The sequence below is a fragment of the Aptenodytes forsteri genome, unplaced genomic scaffold (genome assembly GCF_000699145.1).
Source record: "Aptenodytes forsteri isolate BGI_AS27 unplaced genomic scaffold, ASM69914v1 Scaffold66, whole genome shotgun sequence".
In the NCBI taxonomy this organism is placed as follows: Eukaryota; Metazoa; Chordata; class Aves; order Sphenisciformes; family Spheniscidae; genus Aptenodytes; species Aptenodytes forsteri.
This window is the reverse complement of record NW_008795131.1, coordinates 6,418,364-6,442,209: the sequence shown is the minus strand read 5'-3', so window position 1 is coordinate 6,442,209 and position 23,846 is coordinate 6,418,364. Positions and strand designations below refer to the sequence as shown.

Below are 23,846 nucleotides of genomic sequence, written 5' to 3'. Positions count from 1 at the left end.
AGATTCTGAGAATGGGTCAAACCCTGCCTTCTCTTACTGCCTTTTGCAGAGAGAAGGGCTCTATTATGGGAGTAAACACAGAAGAATTTGGGCAGAACATTTCTGGCTAAAATGATCCACATTTTCAAACAAAAACAGAAACGTGAGTTTGTTGGTAACCAGGCCTTGCAGGGGGCATCCAAGTGATTTAAAAATTTATGTTCTTTCATGTTCTCTCATATGCACCTCTCTCATTTAGAGAGATCTTGGTACTGGGGAGGAGGAAAGTGGATCTGTATAAAGGCTTTTAAATCACTTCATAGTCATCACCATATCTTATCTCCCCCTATGTCCTACCTTTTAGAAATAAACACTAATAAAGGTCATTTGTCAGATTTATCAGAGAAGCTGGATCCAGCAAAGCCCCTACTGGACTTGATGCAATGTCAGCTGCTCCCTGAGGCAAAGAAAATCAACCACGTAGAACAGCATTTTGCTCAGGTTTTTGTTACTTTCTCTCACAAAGGCTGATTTATTTGAAGTTCTTCAAGGATGGAGGGAACGAGCCATGGGGTAGCTCTGGAGCACCCTGACGGGTTGGGTGAAGGCAGCTTGGTGGCACCCTGCCACAGCCACTACAGATGGACTGAGCTGCCCCAAGGACATCCTGCTCCTCCTGTGACCAAGTCAGCAACTGAAACCTTTGCCTAAAGCTCAGGGGCAGCTCGTCCATTGTGGGACTAGCTCCTTCTGCTTTAACTATTACCATGAAGTGAAATAAGGGAAGGCGAGACTGGGCCATTGAGCTCCTGGATGTCAATGCACAGGAGGCAGCTCTTTTGGCCTTCTTCATGCAGCATGCCTCCCGAGAGACCTGCCTCATGCAGCAGGAAGAGGCTGGACAGCCTTTCAGCAGTATTTTAAACAGCTGGCTTTGGGGTGAGGATCTGCCCTGATACTGGCTTTAGCACTTGGGAATTGTATCAAGAGGACGCTGAAGAACTGTCTGTTGCAGAGAAATAGGGCTCCAAAATTGTTTGAGCATTTAGATCTAGTACTTTCTTATCGCTTTCACTGTTATGTCATTTACCAAGCCAGGCATTCCAGATGGCCTCACTGTTTAGCAGAAAGGTGAAATAAGATTGGAGGTCAGACTCTGCTTCTCATTTCTATTGGCTTTCTGAGTTGGACAGAAAACATTAAACGTGGTCTGGAATACAATGGTATTTAGTCCCGGGCACCAGTGCCTAGTACACTCCAGACCCTGGCCCTGCGCCCATTCAGAAGGGAGGCTGTGGATCACCCCCCAGCCTTCCCATTAGTTTTAGGACCCCTTTTCCTCTCCCAGTCTAAAGAAAACAGTTATGTTCCTCACCAACTTTGCTCCCTCTACTTAGAGAGCTTCTTAACTATCCAGGCATGAAATTCCTCTATAAATATACATGCATGCTTTCCAAACTGGAAAGCCTCTTTCCCCAGACTAAACAACAGGAAAGAAGACCCTTAAGGACAAGCACGAAAAACTAACCTAGCGTGACTGCCCGACACTACGGAATATCCACATTCAAACACTTGTGGTCTGGTGGACAGTTATGATGTTCATCAGTATCAACTGCTCCCACAAGCATTAACCACTTCTGAACACTCTTTGTCTCACCTCATCATCTGCTGGCACTCTGAATTGGGTGAGCCTGCAGGTCTTCAAGTTGCACTGTTCCCAGTTGTTTCAAAGCAGACTAACAAGGATAAATGTGTAGGCTACTCTGTAAATGTCTGCCCGTATATACTGTCTGTCGGCAACCCAAAAAACAGCCAGACAATAAAGCCAAAATCATGTGGTAGTACACCTAAGTCAGCAAGACAGTTTCTCAACTGGAATAAACCGATGCATATAATTGAGTAAACAAGGTATCTGTTTAGTCTTAACTGGGTATCTGGACCTGTGAGTTTTCAAAGCAATTTTATGACTTGTGGACCACTACACAAAAGGATATAAACATGCATCTCTGCCTTTCGAAATAACGTTTCAAAGCAAATTCATGTAAATGTACACAGAAGGAAGGGAAAGTGGGGAAAAAACTCTGAATTTTGTTATAACTTTCGACCTCAAGCAAGCACCATCAATGAAAGGAAAAAAAAAATAATATTACAAATAAAAGGTATTCTATCTCCTTACCAGACTGCATACAAAAATGTCAAGCCTCTGCTTGTTTGCCTGTCTGTTTTGGAAGTCTGATAAAATGGCCAAATGGGAATGTGCAGGCTTCTTTGAGCAGCTTTTCAAATCTGAGAAAAAATGCTAGTTAAATAGTGGAATTTCATACTTTGACCATTTTATGAAGATGTATTCAGCTGTAACTTTCATCTTCTGTGATGAGAGGTATGTTGCAGCTAAATGATAGGGTAGTTTTCTGCATCAAATATCACTAGTTAGCAACATGTTGAGATGTAGCTGTACTTTTAAAACTGCTTATTTTTTGTATTATAGTAGAACCTATGGATTTCAAAGAAGTTGGGAAGTGCATTCAGTTTGCAAATGAGAAGCTTGAAGTGGAAGGCCCAAATACTCTCAAGCTTTGCATACAGCTTCACTTAAGAAAGCCAATGTTTCATCTACAAGTGATGATGTTTTTCCAGTGACAAAGAGCAAGATGAATGCATGGAGGGGCACAAGCCTTACAGGTTTTAGTGGGATCTCTGTGGTTGTGGGATCTCTCTGTTTATGTGAATTCTCTGTAGAAGAACCAGCATTCTCTTTCCTATTGCATAGATGCAGCAGTCGGGCACAACCAGTCCTGTTGAACTTTCAAGGGTATTTTGGTTGGATTTGTAATCTGGTGGAAGATCTGTATGTAGGTAGCAAGTCTAACAGTCACCTTTGAAAGTGTGAAACTCTTGTTTTCTTTCAGCAAAGAGTAACGTTTTCAGAAACAAACATTTAAATCTCCTGTAGGTTAAAATGTGATTAAAGCAGGCTCTAGAGTCTTCAGTGTTGCTCCTGCACAACTGTTCAGGTCTGTGAACAGTTTTGGAATGTATGTGGGAGGGAATGGTGTAGCCTAAAAATTCCAACTCTTTCATCAAACCCAGTTTACTCTCAGTCCCAGGACTGTTAGAAGAGCAACAAAACAGTTCATTTCTTCCAGTTCAGAAGGAGCAGATACAGACCTGGATGAAGACCTATCAGGGACTACACTGCCCACCCACCCCAGGGAAACTTGAGAAAGGAGTATTACAGTACTATATCTTTCCTGATTGCTAGGAAATGTATGCCAATTCAGTGGCTGTTAAATCAGACTTCAACAACCAAAAGACTTAACATTCTCCACAAGGCTATCAACATGAAAAGACCAGAGAAAAAACTGTGATATTTAACACATTCAGCACGCTTTGCCAGCACGTGCAGGAGGAGTAAAACTTGAGCACAGCCTCAGTGGTCTCTCTTTTCTGCCTCCACTTCCAACTTCCAGAGCAGTTATGAGAAGGGCAAGGCTAGAAGGGCAAGCAGGGACTTCAATGCATTTCCTCTTGCTTTTTTGTTAAACCAGTTTTCATATCGGCATGAAAAATTTCAAAGCAGAAATATTTCTAACTCTAGCATGTTCACTAGGAGCATAAACTATTAAGGTGCCTTTGGTTAAAGAAACAAGTCTCAGGCAATCTGTTCAGTCAAACCAACACTATGTAAGAGGTTGTCACAGCAAATTATTAAAAGGGTTACAGAGAAGGTTTGTAGACAAGATAGAGCTAAAAGTCACTCAGCAAGAGAAATCAAACAAAATACAGATGCATCCACAAGAAAGGAATTCTGCATTAACAAAAAAATCAAGCTTAAAAATTTGGATTTTACTCAAACTACAGTGATTTATATGTACTGTAACTGAGATGGATTTTGAACTGCATTAGGTTAGAAAGCCAGCTAGAATCTTCAGTGTTGCTCCTGCACAACTGTTCAGGTCTGTGAACAGTTTTGGAATGTATTTGGGAGGGAATGGACCACTACTGCTGCTCTGGGGGCAACGAACATTTCTGTAGATGAAAACCAGTTGGACAGCTTGAGTGTATCCATGACTACCACAGGTTGCTATACTTGGAAAAGAACATGTACCTGAAATTCTTTGTTCAAGTATAATTTGTCTTCAAGCAGAGCAAGATATATATTGTTTTTCACACTCAGGATATAAATATATAGTACCCCTTATGCCTAACTCACCAACATTTTGCAGCAAGAATCATCAGCTTGTGTCTCTTGTGATTATCGATGATGATTTTTATCTTCCATTTAAATGCTTTGAGGAGATGATGGAAAAAACCACAAACTTTTAAAGTTAAATAGAATGAATGTTAATATGAATAACACTGTTTACAAAGGGGAGATTTTTCTCTGCTTACTGTAAACATAAAGATCAGTGTTGAAGAGCTCAATACAGCACAGATGGTTTGGGTAAAAGATACTTTCAAACAGCAGGAACAAAGACAAGTACTGCTGAAAGGCCTTCACATTTACCTTGAGTAGTCTTCATGTTCTCTGTGAAATCAGAGTAGCCCTCTAATTTGAGCAAGGGCTGGCCCCTTACCCCCTGGGCCATTCCACTTTAAAACTCTGCTAACAGGCAAAGGGCTTCTGAGTATACAAATTTGGTCTTGAGTTTTTGTTCCCATTTAAACTTTTAGCATGCCACAGTGTTTCTGAAATGCAGTTTGTCTTAGAAGAATGCAACTATACGTGCCTAAGCAAAAGATTCCCCCTCCTCTCCTCATGTGTTTGCTTATCCCCACCCCTCCACTGCTGAGGTGATGGCAGAAGAATACACTCGAAGTCTGAAGGACACAGAGGGTGCTAGCACATCTAAAGGCAGCTGACTCTTACTCAAAAGACCTGGACTGTCTCTGTGGCTGCCACTGAACCTGGGATCCTGCCTGACCCTGGGAAAGCCATTCAGTTTCTCCTTGCCTCCAGTGCCTTGCCAGCAAACACAGGATGACCCCGCATCTTTCCTTCCATCGCTTGCCTGGTCAAACTCTGAAAAGCTTCCTACCTTGTTCACACACAGCTGGAAGTTCACATTGGTAGGACATTTGATACACAGAGAAAATATTTTTAGTGATCATCATTTACCTGAGGAAAATCCGCTAGCACCAAGGCAAAAAATCTAATAAGCCTAAAGTTTCCAACATGGAAGCATAACTCAGTCCTGCTATGAACCGAGAGCTTTCTGCCTAACTTACTACATGCCACATGGAAAGCAAGAAACAAAGGAAAGTTGGGTAAAAGAAAACAGTAAAATATTACTTCTCGCTTTCTCTATGGATTTCACTAAATTAAGCAGCTAGCCGGGCAGATGAATCAACAGTCAAAACATGTACAGCTGCTCCATCTCAAACACAGGTGCTTCATCCTCTGTTTACAAGGCTGTCAGCCAGAAATTTCTTTGAGGAACTAGGGTTTGACCCCAGCTGTTTTTCAGAATGCAAAAGCAGCTCACTAATGTTAAGTTTTAACTGTGCCCACGGCTGTGCCCTCTGCCTCCTACTTCAGGCTGTCTCTGAAGTGCAAATTACACATGGGTAGATGTAGAGTCTGGGATAGCTTCCAAATTCTCCCATAAATTCAAATTCTCAAATAGCTTCCAAATTCTCCCATGGTACTCAACTCCAGCTGCACTGGGCAGAAAGTCCTTTCAGCTGCAAGAATATCAAGCATTGATGAAGCACTCTGTATAAATAACAGGGAATGGTTGAGAAATACAGGTAAGAAACATTACAGGAAATGTAATGCTGGAGACAGAATAAGGGTATCAAGCTACTTCATTTCTAGGAGGTGAAGGCTGCAGTGTCTCTCCTGGACAGGTTCTCCTCACTCCAGCACAAACTCCTGCAGTTTCTCTGGTTTATGTTTAATCCACTGATAATGCCAATTACTTTAGCCCACACATATGCTTTCCTCTACCAAAGATACAAGCTCCCTCATCACCCAGAGAGCTTCTGAGTGTAGAAACACCTTCTGCCTCTTTTGCTGGTATCTGTGCTTTTGTGCACATTTATTTTCCTGAAATTTAAACACTTCATTATTCCTGAAAGGCTGTTTGGGAGAAAGCGGAGATGATACTAAATTAGGAGGAGCTATGGACTCCCTCAAGGGTAGAAAGGCCTTACAGAGAGATGTGGATAGACTAGAGAGCTGGGCACTCACCAACCGTATGAAATTTAACAAGAGCAAGTGCTGGATTCTCCACCTGGGACAGGGTTAATCCTGGTTATACATACAAATTGTGGGACAAGAGGCTGGAGAGCAGCCCTGCCAGATTGGAAAGCAGGTTGATAACATCAATTTAGTAATATTCACTTCTGCCTCACGAGGACTCTCTCTTAGAATGGACAGCTCACTCCCACCTCTCACCCCATCTTTCTAAGAGCTGGTACTGAAAACTATACACACAAAAAACAGCAAAAGGCTTGTATCAGAATTCTCTTCTTCCAACTTAAAAATCTATTAGAACAAGCACAGATATCAACTTATGAACAGACAAAGTAATGGCATCTTTCTTCCACTCTTTTCAAAATTGGGTTATACTTTTCCTTCAAAATTCATTAATAAGAGATGCAAGGTTCTAATGGCTGGGATCTGATGATACAAACACATAATCGAGCAGTTAGGCTAGGACATCACCTTGGTGCTGTACAAACACAACAAAACCAACCTCCTGCTTCACTGTCTTTACCAAAACACTTGCAAGGGAGTCAGGACTAGCACACTGCTGAGAAAGCCTCCACATTTGCTTCAGTGAGGCCAGTGATGGACACCAGTATGAAAACACGGGACTGTTCGATTCTTTTTTTCTTCCTTTTCTTCCTTACATATTTAAACTTAAGAGAAAGCCCACAGCATAAAGAACAGAAAAACTGAAATCCCAACCATCTCAAATAGAAGTTTCCCATAAAATAATACCCTTTTCCATCCACTCCGCCAAAAACGCATGAACATCAGGAGTTCCAGTTACCTATGCAAGAGGTACAGGGGACCAACAGCTACCAAACCAACTTTAGAAGTGCCTAGAGAGTGAGAGCTTGACTATCACAACAACAGTTTGGGTAATGGAGGAAGGGGATACACCGTGCACTCCCTAGCACAAAGTCCACTTCCTGAGGGAAGAGTCAGCTTCACCCTTCCTGTGGGACATGTTATCTTCGAGTAATGACAAAGGGAGGCATGGCAGTAGGACCAATTGCTCAGATGACAAAGTGTCCATTCGGAGACCGCAAAGGCTGACATCAAATGCCAAACATAGCCAGAATGAATACGATCTGGGATAATTTCCCTATGGATTGATTAATTAAACTGTTTCTTCTCCTCACTTCTTTATTAAAAACACAGTACTTTCATGTTGTAACACCTAGTGAACCTGTTTTGCATATGAAGTAGTACTGACCAGGGCAAATGAAATACCCCAAGGCTGCAACCATAGCTGGATCTCCTTGTAGCATTCCAGAACAACTAACAACCAGCAGTAAGATACTGACTTAACACGTTTAAACATGCATTGCATTCTCTAGAAAGTAAATTTAGTTGTAGACAGACTACTGGAACAGAACCATTTTTTCCTCTAGTTCAGCCACCGATACAGTTTATGGCTCTGGGTAAGATGATTCCACTCTGTGCTGATTTCTTCAGCCTGTCTCCACCCATCTACTCAGAACAAAAGGTGACAAAGACAAGGCTGCAAAAGACATCCCTTGTGCATTTGCAAAGAGTTAAGTACAATAAGGCTTTTGTACTGGCCAAAGGCTATACATGATCATTATAAGATACTCCACATAACCAACATTATATTTGGTTGCTTAATAGGCCAATGACACTTACTGTAGAAATGAAGGAGTCCATTTCACCATACCACTTTTCTTCTGGAAATCTATCTGAAAAAAACTTGATTTAAAGAGCATTTTTGCAAGCTAACTATGAAGTAGTCAAAACTTGGAAATATTTGTGTCAAACTCTCTTGGTACAGTGGGTAATCACTGTTTATCAACATTTTAGTCTCCTGCAAAATTTATTTTCAAGTCTGCTCTATGACTTAGCTTGAATACAGACTACGTTCAGCAAATTCCAAGTGCATTTTTTGTTCTCATTAGTCTGTGATCCATGCCTCAGCAATTCCAAAAATGCAGTCATCACACTGACCTTCAAAGCATTCTTGAACAATGGATGTTGACAATTCAAAAGAATATTCCGTCAAGCACAGTAAGCAATCATACTCCCAAAGACAGAACCCCGTAACATTTTTTGCATCAAAGAAACCACCTCATCTAAAATGTCTGAATCATCATCATTTTAGTTCTCTTTTTAGACAAAATTTGAAGCATGAGTTGGTACGCAAAGTTACAATTCCAGCTTCACATGGAATTTGGAAACATCACTGAAACCCTCAAGACAGCTGTTTTAAGCACATGGCAGGAGACCACTGAAAAGCACAAAGGCAGCATGGAGGTGTACCCATATGTTTGGGTTAATACCCATCCTAGCCTGTAGCCTTCATTGTACTAGCCTGATTACCTTGTATAAACAATGCATGCCTTAAAACGACCATGCCCTTGAAGAAGAACTAGAAGACTGATAGAAGGGGAACATCCCGCCCTAGAAGGCGTCGGAGGCTAGATGGATGCCAAAGAAACAAGAAGTCAGCAAGAAACTGCGGTAACTAGGGGAAAGGTAAAGGCGGCAGGGGGAGATCGCAACCACCAACTCAATTCAAGACTGGAAAGACTTGCTGCCCACACCTGCAAGGAGCATGTGTGCTAATTTACATAGCAAGCAAGGCTAATTTGAACACAACTAACCAATGAGCACGACCTTAGGCGGGTTTTTCCTAATCATGTAACAATATAAATACGCTGTAGTTCTTTTGTGTGGTGTGCTAGCTTTGTGGAATTACCACCTAGCACCCATCTTTGCGCAAACATGAGATAAATAAATATCTCGGCTCTGTGTGTAAGATTGGCTTATTGCACACCGGGTACTGGACCCCGCTTGTGGGACAACAGAGGAAAATCAGCAGAGGCTATTCTTCTCTTCTATTTCCAACTCTTCCACTCACTAAAGCTTAAGATTTCAATGCAGCTTGAACAATTTAGGTATCCTATTCTTATTGAACACCCAGTGGGAAGAGAGCACCATCTCTCATTCTATTTGTGCCTAGATGTCTCCAATAGACATTTAATTTTGATCCACATAATAATTTAATGTGTGATATACTGCTTATCTCTCACTAGAAGTCTGTTATTAGAGGATTAACAACTCAGTAACAGATGTCATTCATTATCTATACACAGAGGTTGCTATTTCAAGTAACAATTATAAAAAAGATAGCTACTGTCATTAGAAGCATTTCAGACTACGTAGACTGTTCCCGACATTAAAAAATTAAGTAGTATTTAATGAAAGTTGTATTACATACTAAATCAATATACTTTATACACAGCATTCTGTGCTCAAAAACTAGGAGTATCATGACATTTCTCCCAAATATATTTAAAATATAATATGTAAAATATTATACATACACACCCTCTTCCTTCCAAACTTTGGAAATCATCCTGCCACAGAAGAGCTGAGACAGCAAACAGCATTAGAAATGGAAAAATTATTGCACAGACATTCCGATTTTAAAGTAGTTTATGTCAAAAAAGAGGAATTAAGAGAATGGAGGCAGTAGACTGGGACAAGGAGTATTTGGGATTGTCTTCTCCATTCCAAAATCCAATGCATTATATACAAAGTGTTCTTGCTAAAGTTTGCCACTGCAGTAGCCACACAGCTGAACACCACTGGCTGGCACATGGAATACAACATACTAGGTCCAGAACTGTTACTGACAGAAAATGAGGCCCATTTCAGTTGGGCCTGAGCAACTCATAGATGTCCTATTCTAGGCAAATGCACAGTGAGTGAGGTTTTGGGAGGGAATGTTGCATAAGCCTTTGAATCACTTCAGTTTGACAGAAGTGTAGCTAATATTTTCAAGCACAAAGAGGAAAAGGGGCTTGATGGGAGCATGGGATGCTTTTCAAAAATGAAGATTAATATTTCATCTTTCTTTTTTCCAAATCTTTCCAATCTGGGGGTTCTCAATTTATGTAACTTTCAGTATTCTTGATTTTCAGAGCCTGGGTACTCTGAAAAAAAAAAACTTTAAAAAAAAACCAACCAACTTCAAACCAGACACCTCAAATTCATAGTATTTAAGAAGTCAGTGTTGACTTGGTTTTTAATTTGATAGAGGTTTTTCACCCCAAAATAATCTTCAGACTAACTTCAGTGAGCTATGAGGTTCCTTTAACATGCATAAACACCAGGAAGAGGATATCTTTCCTCACATTTCTGAAGCATTGTGTGAATCTGGTGCAGTAATAAATTACTGCTCATAGATTAGTATCATCATCTGCACTAAACAAAATGGGAAACATACCACACATTATGAGAAGTGATGACACTCTAGATAAACTCACAGCTCTTTGCGCTGATCAACAATAAAAATATTTTAAATAAATTTTGGAAGCATCAAAACGTTGAAACTGGTATTGTCATGATATGACAATGTCTGCTATGGAACAACTCAATTCCAACATTAAATCTGCCATCTGACAAAAGACACAGCACTGGCTTTAAATTACACAGCTAAGTATCTGTAACCAAGAACAGACACTATCTGTTTTAAGCAACAGCTAAAAAAGATATATGAACAGGGAGGTTTGGAAGACTGTTGCATACAGTTTGCACAGAAATATCTGGAAACTTTAATACCTATATTTGTCTCTTGGAAAGTCCTGTAAGCAAAGAAGGCGATGGAAGACTATGAGTCAAGTCCACAGATATAATCTACTACAAACACCAGAGACAAAGAGCTACTCTAATGCCACAGGTGCAGGAGTAGCACTAGCAACATCAAGCACTTGGGTCGCTTCCAAATGGACGGACGGTAAACCACATATCATCAGCAATGAATGTATCACATGGAAAATAACATGCTTACAGAAGTGCCTTACACTGATGTTTAAACTTGGGGGGGGCGGGAAATGACACCCACTAAAAACTGAGGCAGGAAAAGATATCTATCTTGACATTAAGACATTCACAAGCCATCTTTGCAACACAGCCTCTTCTTAAAATTCATGTACTTTACTGAATGAGGGTCAGCATCCTCACGCCTTGAGAGGCTTTTTGCTAAGCACAATAGAATTTTACATCACACTGTTGCATTAGAGCACAAACATGCTGAGGAGTGTTTAGACCTCCCAAACTTCCACTTTGGGCCATTGGCAGCATTTCTAAATAATATTCAAGTTACTCAGCAGAACATTTTAAAATTAAATAAATGAGACTGGGAGATCTATTTTCAGGAGGGGAAGGTGCAGCAAATTAAGAGCAGCTCTTAATTAGCAGAGAGCTACCACAGCCTCTTTCATGAATAAGAATCTTGAGAAAGAACACACAGAGCCTGGCTTGAAATATATACCACCTATCTGTTGGCTTCAGCTTTATATGAACATAGTAATACAGAAGACAGTGCCATAAGGCTCATTTTAAGAAGGCAAAACTAATGACAAAAGTTTTTATGCAGACTAAATAAACTCAGCTGGAGAAAAAGAGGCAGCTGTATTCCACGCCACCTCTTCAATCTTCAGCAAAGCTGTCAGCAGGCTTTTGACTGTAACATCTGCTACAGTTACACACTTAGGAAGAAAGAAAAGAAGAAAAAAAAAAAAGCCCTCACATTCTGAATCAGAAGCCTAATGCACAGATAAAGAAATGATGAAGAAGGTATGTTTCTGATAGTTCAGATTCTCATCTGCTGGACTAGTTTAAATCCAGAATAACTGTTGAAGTCAGAGTTCATTTGAATTTAAAGTAGGTCAGAAAGTGGCTACAGGATCCCCTGCAAACAGCAATACTACCATTTGCATCTTACCACAAACATGATACCAACTGTTAACTTTGCTTCTGAGGGAGTCCACAAAAAGCCTGAAATCACCTCCCAAGTATTTTAATAATAACCATCATCAACAGCTTCCTCTTAAATACCACTCTAATTTCCAGCCACCTGCCAGAAAAGATTTCTTGCAGTTTACAATTGGAAAAATGAAAACCTAGAAATAGAATGAATAGTTTTATATGACTCAGAAAATTAGTGCCCTAAAATAGACCGTATGTACCCACAGTCCATTTATTTTTTACCCACTTCCTCATGCTGCCTCCTATAAAGAGTCCGGTGCCCAAATGGAACCAGTCTTTAAGTCAGACAATCACACCTTTCTGTCATACAGCGTGATCCAACATGATCAGCTTTGCCATGTCTTCTCTACATTATGCCCAAGCCACATCTTTAAAGTCCTTCTACTTCTGGAAGGGACATCTTGCTAACTTTCTGAGGTGGTATGAGGAGTGTTTGCTGAATGAGAACTTGTACCAGAGCTCAAATGCTGTAGGCAACATTTCTGTCAGTCCACAGGGCATGGATAAAAGGCTCACAAGTAAGTATGTAGGTGGAAGCTTAGATACACTGGCTTTGTTTTAACTTCCAAACATAGGGATTCCTCCTTGTGCTCGGCTCTGCCAGCTGCTCCAGCCACTACGCTCTGTGCTGAAATTAGAGCTGCAAGTTGCTAGACTTGTCAACAGCACATAAACTCCCCAAAAAGGGCAGGGAAATAAGGAGAGCAATTTTTTTAGCACAAAAATCAAGATAACAAGAAAAAAATTAAATCAAAGTAACAGGGCCACTACAAGAAGAAAAACCTTAAATTTATCTTCATACTAGTGGTTGGAGTCTAGGTTATAAAAAAGAATTGGAATTGTTCATTGAGGAGCGTGAATGCAACCTAGTTTGCAGTATATGAACTCAATGAGAAGAGTTACACAGCAACTGTTAAAATAAATGCTTATAGCCTGTTTAGGAAGCAGTACACTGACCAAGGGAGGGGAGAGGCATGCAGTTTGTCAAAAACAGTATTCCCAGCTTACAGTACATGCACCACCACATGAAACCAAAACTAACTTAAATGCTCACCAACAATGCTCCAACACACACCCCAAAACACACAACAGTTTCTGTTCTTAATGCACATGCGTCCTTCTTCTACACTTCTACATTTATTCACTGACTTCAACAAAAAATAGCAACTTCCACAATTAGCTGCTTTGGATATGACCCCTGATTGAGACTACCTTTGGCCAGTTTCCTACTCTCATTTTGCTCTTAGATCTCCTGTTGCTAAAGCCAAATTACGCTTCTCTCATGACTACATCTGACTGCTACTTACATCACCAGGGATCTGGAGTGGTAAATGTGCCATGTCTTAGTGGCCTGACTAGCAAAGACAGTCTCACTGCAATGTCGGTACATGCTGCCGAGTTCTCTCCTCATTATCAACTTTTGCTTCATGTTCTCAAGTGTCAGCCATCAGGGAGTACCAGATAAAAGGGAGGTTAGAGGGCTCCAATATTCACATATTGGAAGATACACATTCGAATACACGACTTCCCTCAGCTCTGCCCTTCTTCAACCTAATTGTCTAGAAAAGTCATAGTCCTAGAAACATGATGAAACTACAACAATTTCACATTATGGACCCCATTCAGAACAGCACCCTATACAAGGGCCTACAGGCCATTCCTTCTCAAGAAAGCACAAAACCTCCCATTTATATCCACAGCTTGTAAGCATTTCCAAGTCCTTTCATCGTCCACCTGACAGCAGCTGGCAGATGATCACTGCTCTTGACAGCTTGTGGCAGTACACAGACTTAGGGCCCCTTCAGAAGCCCAAAGTAGTCTGTTTGCAACTCAATGCAGCATTTACCTAAGTTGTAAATATACACCAGGAAAAACTACTTGCATACATAGCACACAGTTCTCCTGCCCAAACACCAAAAAAAAAAAAAAAAAAAAAAAAAAAAAGAGAAAACAAAACCAAAACAACCCACACTGAACAGCCTTGTATTTTATGCTTCATTGCCATGCTGTGCAGCAACTGTCCACCTGCCCTTTGGTGTGAATTCAACAAAAATTTTCAGTAGCTGAAGCTCTCTTTCCACCTTCCAGCCAAGAGGCAAAGCAACATTAACTGCAGGTTTTCAGACCATGAAGCGTGTAGTATTGGGTAGAGCAGAGCCATTTACCTTAGCAGGACTCAATGCACATGGGGCAGCAATATCACTGTAGCAAAGTGCCAAGAAAAAAAATAAAAGAGCTTAAAACAGTGGCAAATTCTGAATGGCAAATAAACTATAGTGACAAATAAACTATATATGACTGTGCTATATATAGACAGCCAACTCCCCTAAAATTTCCACTTGTTTTTTCATTTAGCAAAGTCACAGTTCAGTCAGCAACACCAAAATGATATCCTGACTCTGACAGAATGGACACAAGCTCCTGCACCCCGGCTCTGAGGGCAGTAAAGATCCACATTTGCAAACTAGGTGTGGTGTAGCCAAGTCTGATGCTTGAGGAAATGGCAGCAAGACTTCTGCGCTGGAGTCAAACACAGCATGTAGAGTCAACATGGGATAAGCAGGAATCCCTATTTAGGGCTATATGAATGAAAGAATTTAAGAAGACTCATTAGATTAGACAGTACTGGACTTCTCTGGCAGTCCCTCATCTTCTACACACACATCCATTCTTGCATGTCATAGCTTTTAAAAATACAAGCAAAACTGAAATCAGTCTTTTACATGCAAATGTATTTGTTGGGGAGACACTTGATTCCAGCAGTGATGCGGCTTTTGCAGTTTCTGTAAATTTTACACTCCAAACAGATTAGAATTCCACATGCCCTCGCTCTTCCTTGCATTAAATGGTTCTGAGTGAAAATGTTTATGTTACTCATTTTAAACACAGAAATCCAAGGCCTGAGTCTTCTGTCAGTTGCACTGATTTGTTTCCCTTGGTTCTTCTCAATTTCTGTCAGCATAAAGTACAAAGGAGGAGGGAGCAGTCTGTCTGACAACTGCACATAGGATTAGTTTTCATCAGGTTTTCTTTCCTTTTTGATGAATTAAAGAGCAGACTGAATTGGTGCACATCCACTCATTTCCAGAGAGCTTTCCTGACACACAGCAACCATTGGCCCTGCCTGCATCTCTTCCTACAACTCTAAGAAATTTCTCTTTCTTTGTGGATATGTATTTGAGAAATGAGAATGTGCATCTCAAACACCAATTTAAAGCATCACATTTTGATTTCTCCAGTTTTCTTATGGAATAAGATTTAGAAACCTGTACTAGAAATTATTTCTTCTCAAAATCAATCCAGACAGGCTGCTTTTCATAAGCTACTCGCCTAGATAGCCTGTAGCACCTTTTTATAACCATGCTCTAACCCACGTGTCAGCCCCAGAATCCCAGGACACATTTTGCCCAGGGAACCACACACTACTGTTACAGCTATGGCCTTGTTTCAGTATCACTGTGGCTAGAATCCTTCTCTTGTTATTGCTCAGAAAAATTAAACACATTTCTCGAAGGCTGTAGAATTTTTACCCTTCCTAAATAGCACTACAATCTATCATGCTTCAAGGGTCAAATATTCAACAACAGTTCTCAGACAAGTTGCGGTAGCTAACCCACAATCAGGCCAAGTTAGCTGAAGTTTCACAAGTGAGAATACAAAGATTACAACATCTAAAATTATGGTCAAAAGTAATCAGTGAAAGTGATTACTTAATGACTATGAGTGAAACTCTCCGAATGAGGCTTAGAGTAGTTGCACATGTAAATGTTTGCAAATTTGGCCCTAGCCTGTCAAGTAACAATATTCAACCCCAAACCCCTATTGCTACAGTCAATCCTGTGGACTAGGCACTAGGAGAGATGCAACAAATCAAACTTAAGCACAGTGGTCATCACCTTATTTAACATTGCACTTTCTCCCTACAGTGACAGCTTTTCACAGTGCCAAACAGATTCACTTCACTTCAAGTATCTGCAATGCAGAACAGCATCTTCAACACTGATCATGTGTGTCACAGGGCATTACTTCTATCACATTACACTTCAGTTACTTAGCAGAAGCACGCAATTCTGCTGTAGCTAAAGCCCCTTCCCGAAAGAGCAGACTTCCTCCTGACCGGCAAAGCCAAACCAGGCTTGGAGACCTGATCAACAAGAACGTAGAAAGCTTTTCTGTACTGGTGAATTAATTTATTGTTTACTAGTTCTCTCAGTGCAAGGAGACTTCCATAGACTGAGATGGATTTCAAGGGCACGTATTTTCATGAGACATGACACAAATACCTTGAGATTTGGTTTTGCCTCCAAAACACAAGACAACTAGCTGCCATTCTTATGGTTAAAAAAGCAAATAAAGTATGTATCCACACACATATGCCACACACAGCCACTCCCCAAAAAATCTCAGTTACACATCCACATCAGCTTTGTACCTATGACAATTTACAGCACTCATAATCTGATGTTAAACTCCCATAATAATGAAGCATCCATCGGGGGGGGGGGGGGGGGGGGGGGGGGAAAAAAAAAAATCTAAGGGACGTGTGTGGGGGGGGGGAGAGGGGGGGGGGGTGGTAAAAAAAAAAATCTAAGTGCAAGGATCATCTGAGTACCAGCTGCAGTGTCTGTGTGCCTACCCACTGACAATAAAGATTACAAGGGACAAATCAGCTTATAACATCCATATTTCTTTCCTCTGTCTGTGGAGACAGCTGTGCAGACAGCTGGAACATACCTGTGCTAAAAGTCTCTTTCCAATAAGATAGCCGTTTGGTTCAGAACAAGGAGAAAATAATCAGTGTTCAGCAGTGTATTTTCTGAAACGTGCACTCATGTGCATGCACACACACAGAGGTCTTCACTCAGAGCTCTCAAATCCCTCTTCAAATAGAGATGGACTGCTAAGTCCCAGCTCAGAAGCGCAGATCTGAGCTGATTTCAGGCTGGGCATGAGCTGGCATTGTGACATCAGACAACATATAGTTGGGCTTTGTGCCTCAGCCTACCTATAAATTTTTTTAAAACCCTCTCATTTATTTACCTTTCCGGGTCACTTATTTCTTTACTCTTCTGTGGGTTGCTTCTTGATTCTCAGATATAGACCCCTCTACACCAGCGAAGTAGTTATTACTGTAAGCCTAGCTGTACAAGAACAGGGAAGAAAACTGGTATTTGATGCATATCTCATGTCTCAGACTTCAAAAAGGCTCTGAACTGAATACACACCTTATTAATACAGGGAATTTTGTTCCCCAGAATGTACTTTTTTAAAAACAAACAAACAAACAAACAACAACAAACCAAAAAACCAACCAACAAACCTACCATAGGACATCCTTTCAAATTAAGTCAGAAAGAACATCTGCATCTCTTTTTCTGCACAGTGGCTGTAGCATACTTGTACAGCCAGGGACTCATTTCTAGCTGTGGTAAATCAAGGGGGTGCAAGCATGTTTCTGAAAGAACATGAAGTCCACAGTCAATTTCACAGATTCTAGAGATAGAAGGATCCATTAAATCATTTCACCAGACTTCCTGAATGAACCACATCGAATAGTTTCATCCTGCTATACCTGATCAACCAAACACCAATCATTTGAATTTCATAAAAACATTATTCCAATATCCATCTCCATTTAGATGCCTGATTTCAATGGACAACAGTAGTGTTCTAGGTGAGGCCAGAACTTTGTGCCAAGTTTTCAAATTCCATTTTATTTTGAAAACTTTTCTTCCCCTGTTTGATTGAGGCTGTTGCCTACTGGGAGGGGGACAATAAAAGAAAATCTAACTCTCATGTAAGCAGCTTGTCTTTCAAGTTTAAAGTTGTCATAAATTTTATAGCTACAGTAGGCAATTTACAGAAAAGAAAATGGAAAATAAGTGGTTCACCATCAGATAAAGTCACCATCATTGTCAGAGCAACTGGCAGGTAAACTGAAGTCGAGGCATCCTGGATCCAAACCTGTACTTTGAATAATACACAGTAATAATCTGATTAATATTAATTATGCCTCTGCAAAAACAGCTCGTTTAGGAAAATAACATTGCAAATTCAGCCTCACAGAAATAAATCAGTGAGTTATCAGTGAAGTTGCTTCAGAGTTTCCAAACCATTCAGAGCACAGAGCTGATCCCCCACAAAAGCTGTTTCATTTTCACTGCCTACCTCCTACCCTCTGCATTTTTAAAGCTCCTGACGTAACAACTTCTTCATGCTGAATTTCAACTCAAGCTTATGCCAGCATGAAAACACAAGAGTCAGTAGCCTACCATTCCTGCACCAATTCTACCCACAAAGAAAATTAAAACATGCTGAAATATAAAGTTCACTGCAAGACAGCAGACATTTAATGCCAAATACTGCCTTAAAAACAGCAACTGCCATTTGCAATACCACCATGCATCTCCAGACATCAAATCAGCACACAGCAATGAGACTGAAGCCAATGCAGTCCTGTAAAAGAAAATTAATTTGCTCAGAAACAGGCCTCACTCAAGAAGAACAGAATGCTGGGAAGGGAGGGGATTTTCTTTCTGTACCATAAATACCAACAGAGGGACAAACTGAGTGACAATCTTAGCCGTGCAAATGTTTTTGCACTTAGACATCAGCAGAATGTCTGCTGAGTGTGCTGTTAATGAAGCAACCAAACTAAGAATAAAAAGCACATCCAAACCCAAGCCAAGTTTCCCACGGGACAGTTGAGTTTTCCACTTTGGATTAGGTTTACTTTAAACTAGAAGTCTCAACAAATATTTGGGGGGAGGGGAATCCCTCTCCTTTTCATAGAATCATGGAATTGTTTGGGTTGTAAGAGACTTTTAAAGATCATCTTGTCCAAACCCTCCTGCCACGGGCAGGGACATCTTTCACTAGATCAGGTTGCTCAAAGCCATAGGAATTGCTCTGTACTTAATGAATCCAGTTTGCTACAAAAGCCAAAGGACATTCAACAAGTTCATTCCATCACCCTTCATTCCTGACTTCCAGGTAACATGAGGACATAAGGACAGCTCAGTCTGACCTCAAGAGCCTACACTCTGAAAGATCCTACAGCTGGATTTCAGAGTAGTAGCAGAATTAATCCTCCCTTTCTGGTTATTCTCTTCAGAAAAGCAAATTAAACATGTCAGAAAAGCATTAGGTTTGGCTCCTGCAAACAAAACCAAAAACAGAGCCCCTGTCTCCCACTGCAGGTGGGAGGTTGTGTGTGCACACAACCTACAAACTTTACTCCCACTTCAGGAGAAAACTTGGCATGTTAAAGAGCATTCCAAGATTCAGGGTCTCATCAGATGTTGTAGAGAGCGCTGTATTTTGGATTCACCTGATTAAACCCACAAGCATTCAAATATTGCTGCTTCTTGAACAAGCAGAGGTCCCAGTCACTTCAGTGAAAGTTTTGCCAGAGTGGAAAACTTAGGCCATTGGTTTTAAAAGTTGGCCATCAGTAACAGAGAGACTCATGGTCTTCATCAGAACTCTAAACAAGAGCACTCCAACTGTAACATTATGTACTACCTGACCTGAAAACAAGCTGGGCCCAAGGGACCCCATGAAGCTCTGTACTGTTGTAGTCATGCTGCTTCTGATGCCAGATCCAGTTCATGGCAGCTTGCTCATCCACCCCAGCACTTCACCCACCTCCCGTAAATTTAGGCCCATTCAGAAATCCTTTAGAGAAGATCCGATGGTTTTTTTCAGATCTCAGCCTGATGAGGACAATGTTGTCAGTTCATCCCCAAAGAAGCTTAGTTACTTGCTGCAAAATTGGGGAAAGAATGGGGAGGGGAGCACAAAAACGTGTACTGACCTCGCGCATCGAAGAATTCATCATCGGAGCTCTCCACAGAGTCTTTGAGGACGTTCTGCATGTGCCACTGAGCACCACTGAATCGGCGTGGGCCAGCTGGAAATACAGAGAGACTCACATTAACTGAAGGGAATGCTAACCTCTGCTCCAGGCTTAAAGAAAAAAAAAAAACCAATAATAAACGGTTTGTGTAGATGGCTCAGGAGGATCATTTTGGTCAGTGCACATACTTTAATCTCAAACAGTCAGAGTTCTCAGGATGGCACAAAAATTACACCTCTCGCTTCCACCTAACAAAAGTGATTAAAACAAGTTCTCGTTAAAGATAAGCTTGCATCACTTTAAGCTAATGCAGTGACTTGAAAAGATAAATTCTTCCCTGTTGAATTCACCAGGCTGTTCAATTCCAACACTCAAACTGTACATTGTTTCTAAGACATGAAGCAGCATTTCCCCAGGACATGGCAGTAGCTCCCATTTAAATTCAATTTCACTTCTAAAAGAAGTGCCATCCTATTTGGCTCACAGATTTACAGGCAAACTACTGAATTCTCACTCACTGAGCTGTTTTCATCAAACAGCTTTGTTTTGCTGGAGCCTGGGGCTTTCATTTGAAGCTTGCCATTTGAAGACAGGAAGGCAAAACCACATTAGAATAGGTACAGTAACAGATAGAGTCATGACAGCTTAGATGGTCCCAATGAATTATCATACTCAAACTAATTTGTAATTAGTAAACCAGACCTGTCTAACTATATCAGTTCTCCTTACATCTACAGCAACCCAACACTAGAAAGTAATGGTGAAATATATTGCCTTATATTAACAATAAAGTCTCCCCCAAATCAGTGGGGAACCAGGGATCAAATCCACCATATCCATAACAACACCACAGCTATCACAGAGAGGACTCTCATTACCAACCAGAATAGTGTCCTTGGTTTTATTCATTTCTCCAAATGATGACATCAGACCTGAAATCTAATATCCTAAGGCTCTGTCCACAAAAGCATTCTCCTTCTCACAGTAGTAATAGAGCAACTCAAGCAGGGGAGGCATCCTTCTACGTTATTCTGCGGGAAACATGCCACCAGGTCACAAGTCTTTTGTTTTACTCCATCTATAGCTGAACTAATCAGAACTATAAATGAAAGGCTGCAGAAGGAAGCAGATTTTAGCTGGCCAAGAAGAGAGTAAAAATAATAATCAGTTAATAGCATTTTAATAGCTTAAAAAAAACCCCAAACAAAACCAAAAACATTCAAAATAATTAGTTATTAAGGAGTCAGTGCTCATTACAAGAGTACAGTGTGTATTGGGAATATGTCCAGTGATATTTGGCAGCTACCAGAGAATGCATACAGATCATTACATTTACTGTTACAGATTTCTGGAACCCTTCACTAACGACAGGGAACAGCAAACTGAATTATTCCTTACCAAACAACACCTTGTCCCTCCATTCAAATATATGTATCTTAAAACTTATCACTATAGTCGTCAAAATAGTGGTAGAAAGAATACTATTCTTAACTTCTAATGAAGAAAAGTCTGCATTTGGTCAATGCTTGGAAGAATAGGAATTCCAAAATTTCAAAGCATGAGAATGGGAAGCACCACAAAAGAGCCAGCGTGACAGATGGGAAAGGGAGAATCTGCAAAATTCAGTCTTTGGATAAAAGCCCATACGCTACGAAAGAGCGGGAGGAGGGAATAATCTGCCTCACCTTTGGAGATGCTAGATCTGAAAAACAAAATGTAACACTAATAGTCTTAGTAGAAAAATTCTTCAGTAAACTACTCTTTTTCAGCCTTATGTAGAATATTAGATGTCCTGATCACAGGTCTTAAGATCTATGAGCAGCCAGAAGAAAGGCAGTAAACCAGGAAATTTATGAAGAACATAGAAATGAGAGGCGGGTCCACAGAACATGAGAACAAGAGTGAGACAGAGAGAATGACGAGAAGGTAAAGGACTGCCTCGAACATCTCAAGAGTGTTCAGAATTTTCCTCTGCAAGAAAACAGCTCCTCGCTCAGCTACCCTGGTCAATCAAATATCTGTAACTGAAGCTGAAATTCTATGCTATGGATGTTTATTAAATCACGGGAATATCCAAACTAAGACTTATGAGGAGCAGCTGAGAGAACTGGGGTTGTTTAGCCTGGAGAAAAAGAGGCTCAGGGGAGACCTTATCACGCTCTACAACTACCTGAAAGGAGGTTGTAGCGAGGTGGACATTGGTCTCTTTTCCCAAGTACAAGTAATAGGGACAAGAGGAAACGGCCTCAAGCTGTGCCAGGGAGGTTTAGATTGGGTATTCGGAAAGATCTCTTCACCGAAAGGGTTATCAAGCATTGGAACAGGCTGCCCAGGGAAGTGGTTGAGTCACCATCCCTGAAGGTATTTAAAAGATGTGTAGACGTGGTGCTTAGGGACATAGTTTAGTGGTGGACTTGGCAGTGCTAGGTTAACGGTTGGACTTGATGATCTTAAGGGACTTTTCCAACCTAAACGATTCTATGATTCTAAGATTCCAAGACAGATAGACTTCATTGGTAACACACAGTTAATGCCTTTTGGGGTCCTGTAGATGCAGACACTCCCATACTGAACATAAATTTCACACAGAAAATTCTGCTCAGATTTTCCAAACCAGATGTTTGGAACTGATGATAGTTCTTCCATGGCTAAAAACTGAGGAGTCCGATTTTCATATATTTTGAGCATTCAGTGACTCCACAAGAAGCCAGAGGGCTACATTTGCAGAAACAAACAAACAAAAATGCCACAACAAAAAATATCATCTTATGGCAGCAGATAATTTGTTTTGAAGAGACACTTAGGGGCCTGACTTTCAGAAGTTAGCTTCTCTGCACTTTTTAAAGCCGTATAACCATATGCCTCTGGTCAGGCACCACAAATGCTGGTATCCAAAGCCAGCAAACACTGGGAAAAAGAACAAACAAAAAGAAACAAACTGGAAGAAACAAGTATTTGGCATTTTGGATATTTATTTTAAGGATTTGTCTTATCATGATTTTAAAGATTCTCCAATTTTTATTATGTCAGTCAGCTGTATTTCCCATGCATTGGTGAAGTCCCATTCAATGTGGTTGTGGGCTTCCATAATTCTCCAGCAAAAGCTTAAGATTTAAGACCAGAAGGACCCACTCATTCTTTCTTCCTTCCTTTTCTTCTTTGCCTTTCCTGATATCTAGCCCCCTTGCAAAATCTACCTTCAAAGAACAAATACTAGAAGTTACAGGATTAATCCAACACCTGCAATAAGTGAGCCAGTTCCTTCCATTTCATGGTATATGCCTTCTCACCTCAATTTTGATTTGGTTTCTCTGCTGAAGACAGCCAGTTCTTCTGGGAAGAAACTGTCTGCTACTGTTTGTTTTTACCGAACAGATTTTGAGACTTACTATGACAAAGATGTAGCCATATGTTTGGGTTAATACCTATCCTAGCCTGTAGCCTTCATTGTACTAGCCTGATTACCTTGTATAAACAATGCATGCCTTAAAACGACCATGCCCTTGAAGAAGAACTAGAAGACTGATAGAAGGGGAACATCCCGCCCTAGAAGGCGTCGGAGGCTAGATGGATGCCAAAGAAACAAGAAGTCAGCAAGAAACTGCGGTAACTAGGGGAAAGGTAAAGGCGGCAGGGGGAGATCGCAACCACCAACTCAATTCAAGACTGGAAAGACTTGCTGCCCACACCTGCAAGGAGCATGTGTGCTAATTTACATAGCAAGCAAGGCTAATTTGAACACAACTAACCAATGAGCACGACCTTAGGCGGGTTTTTCCTAATCATGTAACAATATAAATACGCTGTAGTTCTTTTGTGTGGTGTGCTAGCTTTGTGGAATTACCACCTAGCACCCATCTTTGCGCAAACATGAGATAAATAAATATCTCGGCTCTGTGTGTAAGATTGGCTTATTGCACACCGGGTACTGGACCCCGCTTGTGGGACAACAGAGGAAAATCAGCAGAGGCTATTCTTCTCTTCTATTTCCAACTCTTCCAT

General features: G+C 40.8%; 1 protein-coding gene across 1 annotated transcript in view; it reads right to left on the bottom strand.

Moving 5' to 3' along the window:
- Positions 1-23,846, bottom strand: part of PITPNM3 (PITPNM family member 3) — a 144,197-nt gene that overhangs the window by 91,905 nt on the left and 28,446 nt on the right. The window contains exon 3 of the mRNA XM_019471787.1: positions 19,803-19,898. Within this exon, the coding sequence (XP_019327332.1) occupies positions 19,803-19,898 (96 nt within the window). The remainder of the gene's footprint in view (positions 1-19,802; positions 19,899-23,846) is intronic.